This window comes from Palaemon carinicauda, chromosome 14 (genome assembly GCF_036898095.1).
Source record: "Palaemon carinicauda isolate YSFRI2023 chromosome 14, ASM3689809v2, whole genome shotgun sequence".
Taxonomy (NCBI): Eukaryota; Metazoa; Arthropoda; class Malacostraca; order Decapoda; family Palaemonidae; genus Palaemon; species Palaemon carinicauda.
In genome coordinates, this window is record NC_090738.1 from 34,444,221 (window position 1) to 34,451,539 (window position 7,319).

Sequence of the window (7,319 nt, forward strand, 5' to 3'; positions counted from 1 at the left end):
TCGACTCCTTACTCAAAGGAATATCATCATCATTATCACCACGCTTTTCGGGTGACGAAAGCCAGTCTGAAGGAAATGGTGGTGCATGAATAGTAATATCGGCCAAAGATACAAATTCTGAATTGGATTGTATATTCTCTACACGAACACCATGATCTGAGTGTTTCGCATGCATACAAGCGTCAGGAGAACGGAATCATTCAGGCGAATCCCACGTACTACAGCCTGGACGTGCAGGCGATTCTGGACGCTGAACGACCGCATACGATCTTTTTAGCGGTCTGGACGCGCAACGCCAGATTTCACTACCCGAACCTTCATCGGAGGACAGGGATAACGTACCAACCTCATCTTTCCTGCGATGAGGGTGACCGACCTGTGCTACGGCAGCAGGAACGTTCGAGGAAACGTCTGCACGATTGATGAAGCTTCTCGTTCCCTTTGGCCGTCCGACTTTACTTCTCTCATGGGTTAAAGAGCTCGAAAGAGGTCGTAGGCTGGGCGAACGACAAGACCGTGCAGACGCACCCTCCGCAACACTGAATACATTCGAGCCACTTTCCACATTTCCGACAGAATCACGATTTTTCAATACCTTTAATTCAGAAAAATTTTTATTTCTATCCGCCGCTAATGACTCAACTTTTTCACCGAGAGCCAGAATAGCGATAAACATGTCTTTAAGAGAAGGATCCTTCGGTTGTTGATCTACCACTACGGAGGAAGGAATAGGATCATTAATATTAGATAAGGCTACATCAACAGATCGTGACGAACTACGCCTAACCCTGTCCATCTCTAGTCTTTTAACATAACGTTCGTATGTTACCCATTCAGATTCCGTTAATGAAAAACATTCATTACATCGATCATCAAATGAACATGGTTTCCCCCTACATCTAACACAAATACTGTGTGGATCAATAGAATCCTTAGGGATTCGAGTACGACACCCTTCACTAACACACTTACGAATAACAGGGGAGGGGTCGGCCATATTGAATGGTAAAGAGAAAGACCGACAACCAAAAAACAAAGGTTAAATTAATAAAAATAACCCCGAACCAAAAGATTTCAAGATTAAATGAAAAGGAGAACAATTAAACGATAGCCCAAACTCAATAAAGGTTGTACAGTACATCACCAAATACAAAAGCGAGAGCGAATTTTCAATATGACAGCCAGCGGAGTGGGCAGAAGAAGATCTGAGGCTTCTAGGTAGTGTTCCACCTGTGGTACCGCCAGGGCGCTGGTGTACACCTAGTATATATCCAATAGCACGAGATTTGAAATTCTGCCAGGGCGTCAGGAGACTTTAGCCATTATATAACCAGCGGGTAAGTTTTATATTTAAAAACATCCCGCTTTGACTTCTTCTTCCGCCGTCGCCAATACCTTTCCCACTGAGAGGCAGACCACTCCCGACACTCACTACACCTGTTACCGCTACCACAATGTTGACCTCTGCAGGCGGAACAAAGGGTGTGGTGATAGGTATTTACGGCCAACTTAAAGGTTCCGCAGGGCCGACCTTCGAGTCCAGGGAAAGTACGCATGGTAGCAGAAGTCAACACACACACACACAAACACACTAATAAAGGAAAAAGCACAAACAAAAGCATTAAATGACAGTCCAAATGGGCAAAGGATGAAGAACGGCAACGACTGTACACCATCCAAGGCAAAAGCAAAGTGAGGTAAATCACTGGTTTGTGAGCGGGAGCGGTAGCAAGATAACCCCCCTACCCCCACTAACTAGCGGAATGAGTACTTAACCCTTGCTAAAATTTAATGGCTTGTAGTAATAATCCTTCATAAATAGTGTAGGTTTGTATTCCAGTTACGGAACAAATTAGAGTTACAGGAATTGAGTGGTAATCAGCAGGACTAAAGTAACCATGAACATGTTTACCTAATAGGATAATATTACAAATCCTTCAACATTTCCAAATGAACTTCTAGCTAACTTGCAAAAAATAACAAGACTAGTTAGGAGCACTAAAATTGGTAAATCTTTACCAATGCACCATCACTAGAAGCCATCAAGTTTCCACTCAACACGACAAGAAGCCCCACCAAACTTATCTTAACTGACTAAAGACACTGCGATCTTACTCGTAATACATCAAAGTACTCATAAGCAGTAACCTAGTAAAGCTGTACCACGAAATTAGTTAAGCCTTTATAGAAAAAAAAGGAAAATCTTATTTTATAATAATGTATGCCTAAGGTAAGGGCATACTTATTCTAATTCTATCTTATTCTTTTATTACTTCTTATATCGCTTATTTATTTCCTTGGTTCCTTTCCTCACTGGGCTATTTTTCCCTGTTGGAGCCCTTGGGCTTATAGCATCTTGCTTTTCCAACTAGGGTTGTAGCTTGGCTGGTATTAATAATAATAATAATAATAATAATAATAACAGATACTTTAACCAAAACTGTAAAAATTATATGGTGCCCTGGGTTAGGTTAGATTACAAAATATCTTTCTGGGCTCAATCCCTGTGCCGCGCAGTGAAATGCTCCTTATGCACCATTTCAAAGGAATATAACTGCTAATATTACCAGAGAAAAAATGTAAAGGAATGCTAGGTTGAACTAGCTCGCTCACCTAATGGTGTCGGTATAGACTGGGGCGAAATACCAGAGGTCTCGTACCATTTAGATTTCTCCTCTTCGAAATCCCCCAATAGTGAGGAGCCGTTCAACCTCCCCTGCCTCGCAGACCAGTACTACTAACTCAACCCACGCTTGCCCATCACTCCTTTCAAGCACCTGTTTGATATAAGTCCAAGTGTTTTATTTCGTGTGTTTCATTGGATTTATCATCAACTTTCTCTCGATGGCCGATTCCCAAGATACCCCATCGAAGTTAAGTACCTTATCCATGAGTTTTTAACGAGATTGGGCAGTGTCATCTTTGTTTTTATTATTTAGAAGTGTTTATATATGAGCGGCGTCCCCGTTCTTTCTTTCGCCTCTGCCCTTTGTCTCGTTAGTTCGTCCGTCTTTTATATTCGTTCGATCCTTTAGGAGTTTTTTCCTTATATTCATTTAGTACACCAACTTTATGCTTTCATATAGCAATATTCATTTAGTACACCGACTTTATGCTTTCATATAGCATTTATTTTATGTTATCCTATGATATCGGTGTTAGCGTTTCATCAGGAGTAGGTTATGTTGGTATGCCTGCATTCGTGCGTGTTGGTGGATAGCGTCAACATTGAGATTGTTTCGTTAGTTCTAGGAGCTTTAATTTCGACCATCTCACTTATTATTAGTTAAACCTTTTGTTTTATTACGCTCCACCTAGTTTTACGTTTGGTTCGAGTGGGACTCTCGCGTATTTTGTTGTTTTTACTGTTCGATCTACCGCTTCAGTAACTAGGTTGGTACCCCTGCTTTCCATCTGCTGATGGCGTCATGCTTCCTCCCCTACCACTCGCCCGAGTCCCTCTCTCGCCATATTTTTTCTGCATGCCTAACCTTGCTTACGTGATTTCGCTTTTAATTCATTAATTATTTTTATGTATTTGTGCATTGATATTATATTTATTGCTTACTCCGTTATGATCATATTTTTGGGATTTTCATGTCATGATTAGGGAATCTCCAGTTGGTAGCCCTGTCTACCACTGCGCACTGGCGATTTCCCTGTACCATTACACCCCCCCCCCCAACAAGTTGGGGAGGTTATTCCATCCCCCCCCCTTCAGTGTACACCCTTCCTCTCACTCGATGGTTGTTGGTTATGATTTACGGGTCAAGTATGCTTGTACCTCAGTCTTCCATCAACGTTCCGACATATTGAGGACTGAGTATACCAACGGGGTATGACTTAGTCTCATTCATTCATACCGGGCGGTTTCGTCTCCCCCCTCCCGTCGCCATCGGTCGGGGAGGGGGAAGGCCGGGACCACCGGGGACTATCACACGTGATTAGTCGGTATATCTGCACCTTGGTGTAACCTTGCTTTTAATTACGGTTGTTAGAATGAGCACTTATATTAGGAGTGTCCTCCCCTACGGTACCTCATGCTATTATCGTCCGTATAGGACTTATTATATCCCATATCATTATTTTATATTCTACATGAATCATTACCTTTGTCCCGGTACCTCAGGTAAGGTAGGGGGGGGTTCCACTGGCTCCCCCCGCGCTCTCCCGTTGTACCCTCCTGTCATCAGACATCGGAGCCGCCAAGCTCTTAACTACATGATCGGTTGACACTGACACGGTTTTGATTAATATCCTCCCTCCGGGAGCCCTATTCATTACAGACATTAGTTTTTGATCATAATTGGCGTTTTCTATTTATGTACTTTAAGGATGTATCTTGGGTACTTTAAGTTTACTTTAAGTTACTTTAAGTTTACTTTAAGTTTACTTACCAACCCTGTTCCCCGGCCACGGGGGCCCCGGAACTAGTTATGATTATATATTAATCACTGTTTTTTGCATCCTTTTTCATACCCGGCTCTGCCGGATTGCTATTGGAATAGTCTCAGTTCTCTGCATGTTTAGTCTAAGGCTATACATTTATTTTATTAACTGGCAGGTCCCGGACCCTCCGGGACCCCTTATAGAGAAACTAGTAGATGCTCATGGACTATTCCTTTTACAGGTGGTCCGTTGCCGGATGACAGCCTGCGCGGCCGTCCTTCACCAGCCTTGCGGCCATGCTGTCTGTCGGTCCCACGCGGACTGTGGGATCCAGATGGACGATATTTTGGTATGGCACCCTGACAACTGCCTTATCTGTTATGACCTTATCTCCACCCTCGCTTCAGATTCGGTGAGCCTCTTTCAGTCATTTTTGTATTTACTTCCCTTCACTGGGCGACATCAATATGATAGATAATCATTGACTTCTGTTATGAATCTTCAGGTTCATTTATCATTTTGTCTTCGGGTTTGCTAACCTTATCCCCGTTCTTTCAGAGTTCCCAGGCGGTTAAAACTTCAGCAAGAGCCACTTTGAAATTGTGGGTAGGCGGCTTCGCCCGTAACGTAAAGGCCAGGAAGCCCTACGTCCTCTCAGAAGATTATTGTAGACTTATCTACCCGAACGCAAAATCTTCGGCAGCAGTGCCTAGGCAAGTGGCGGCTCCTATAATTGCTGACATTGCGGAAATCGTAGAACTCAATCTCGTCCAGGATACAGACATCCCTGACGACCCGGACCCCATTGAAGACAATGTTACGGCTCTGACCTTAGACATAGAGCCCATGGTTTTTGACGAACCTGACACAGGTAAGGTTGTAAGTGAGGCAGGTGGGTCTGGCGCTAAGACCTCTCTTCTTAGCCCCTCTTTTTCTCCAACTTCTAATAATTTTTCCTTTCTTGGTTTTGAAGGGAACCACGAATCCTCCCCAAGATCGCTCTCGGTTCCTGCCAAGGTCAAATCTCAGAAAAGACCTTTAGTGAGGACTCGTCAGAATCCTACACTACCTGGATCATCGAAGCCCAAGAAGGCTCCCCTCCCCGGAGCTCCTAGTGACTCGACTAGCACTGCCCCTATGTCTCAGGACCCGGGAGTGCAGTCATCCCCCTTAATTACCACAACCAACCTCGACCCGGAGGCCCTCACGAATATGTTGTCGAGGGTCGTTACAGAGCAGATTAGTTCTATACTTTCTGCCGTCACCAGAAGACTAGATACCCTGGAAAGTGGACTGCCTCAACAACAGCAGTTCCTCATCCCGGACGCCTCAAAACTTCCACCCTTCACGAAGAACAACCCGTGGAAAATGGCGCTCCACTGTCCTTTCACGGACGGAATGTTGACCATCGAGGGTTTTGGGACCAGGCCCATTGAAGATTTTGAGTTCTTCCCTCCCGGTCTTCAATTTCCTTTCCCCGGCTTCGCCCGGCTTACGGAAGAGGTTCTTGTCCGACTAGATAAGGTCCCTAAAGAGACCGTTATCTTTCCGAAGGAACAGGCTCAGTCTGTTTGGGTTCGAACCTTAAATGAGTGGGGTTGTACAAACACCATGCTGACCCCCCACAAGAGTACTTACACCATGTTTCTGGTGGACGAACAGACCCCCACTCCTTGCGTCACCAAAATGGTTGAATTAGCCCTTCAGGCAGTGACCGAAGATAAGCCTTTGCCACAACTCCGGGAGACAGATCCTACATCTCTGCTGTTCCCATCAGTTAATGAATGTTGGCTTAACATTCAATCTACATTCACTTCTGGTAAGCTATCCGCGGACTGTGCATCGACGCAATTCAGTGAACGCCTCCCAAGACTACCTGAAACCTTAATCCGACTCGAGTTCGAGTCCCGGTCTAGGTTTAGCCGGAGCCTCAACATCTCGACTATGGCGGAGATGTTTTCTCTTACTTATGACGAGGAACACTCTTTTAAAGTTATGACTAAAGCCACCCTGCAATCTTTGTTAGCAGACTGCTACGACTTCTTGGTGACCAAAAGACGTTGCCGTAAGCATGTCTTATCTGAAGCCACTATCCGCCATGAGCCAAATAAGCTCATTAAAGCCTCTGCTTGGGGTCCGGACCTTTTCCCGGAGGACATGGTCAACTCGGTATTGAGCGAAGCTGCCAGAGTGAACCAGAGCCTCAAAGTCCGTTGGGGTCTCACTCCCAAACGGAAGTTCGAACAATCGAGCATTCACTCCCGGGGCAGAAAAAGGCTACGCCCTTATAGCTCTACCCAATTCCGCCAACCTATTCAAGTAGTTCAGTCGGCCCCGGTCTCTCAGGGCATCCAACCCTCCACCTCCAAGTCTCAGCCCCAAGTGAAGTATGTCCTCGTCCCTGAAAACCAAGTGGCTTCGAACTCGTTTACCTCTCCTGTTTATAACCCGGTCTATGAGTCCCGGTTTTCCTCCCAAGGATACCAACGAGGCAGGGGCCCCGGTTCGAGGGGTTCTTTTCAGAACAGAAGCAAAGGGAGATATTTCTCCCGTGGAAAAGGGTCACGTGGTGGCCGAGGCGGTAAAACCTCCAACTACTGACGGTCTTCAGGTAGGAGGGAGATTTTATGTGTTCCGGAGTCGCTGGAAATTCAGTCCTTGGGCCTTCAGCATAATCTCCAAGGGCCTGGGGTGGAGTTGGATAGAAGGGCCTCCTCCACCGAACAGATTCCATCAACCCTCGACACCGGACCTACTTTTGTTTACCCAAGATCTTCTTCGCAAGAACGCGATCAAGGAAACGAAATATCTGAAGTTTCAAGGTCGCTTATTCAGCGTTCCGAAGAAAGACTCCGACAGCCGAAGGGTCATCCTCGATCTGTCTCGACTAAACTTGTCCATTCAATGCGACAGGTTTCACATGCTTACCG

The 7,319-nt window shown here is 45.4% G+C and overlaps 1 protein-coding gene across 1 annotated transcript; it reads left to right on the forward strand.

Moving 5' to 3' along the window:
• Positions 1–4,202: 4,202 nt before the first annotated feature.
• LOC137653509 (uncharacterized) lies at positions 4,203–7,007 on the forward strand. Its single transcript, XM_068386958.1, has 2 exons — positions 4,203–4,801; positions 4,948–7,007. The coding sequence occupies exons 1-2, from the start codon at positions 4,523–4,525 to the stop codon at positions 6,988–6,990; spliced, it is 2,322 nt and encodes a 773-aa protein (XP_068243059.1). The 5' UTR covers positions 4,203–4,522; the 3' UTR covers positions 6,991–7,007.
• Positions 7,008–7,319: the final 312 nt, after the last annotated feature.

What these genes read in the sequence shown, in the direction of transcription:
- LOC137653509 (XM_068386958.1), top strand. Translation starts at nt 4,523, where the DNA reads ATGTTTAGTCTAAGGCTATACATTTATTTTATTAACTGGCAGGTCCCG. An exon ending in CCACCCTCGCTTCAGATTCG is followed by an intron (nt 4,802 to 4,947) that starts GTGAGCCTCTTT and finishes CCGTTCTTTCAG; the next exon opens with AGTTCCCAGGCGGTTAAAAC.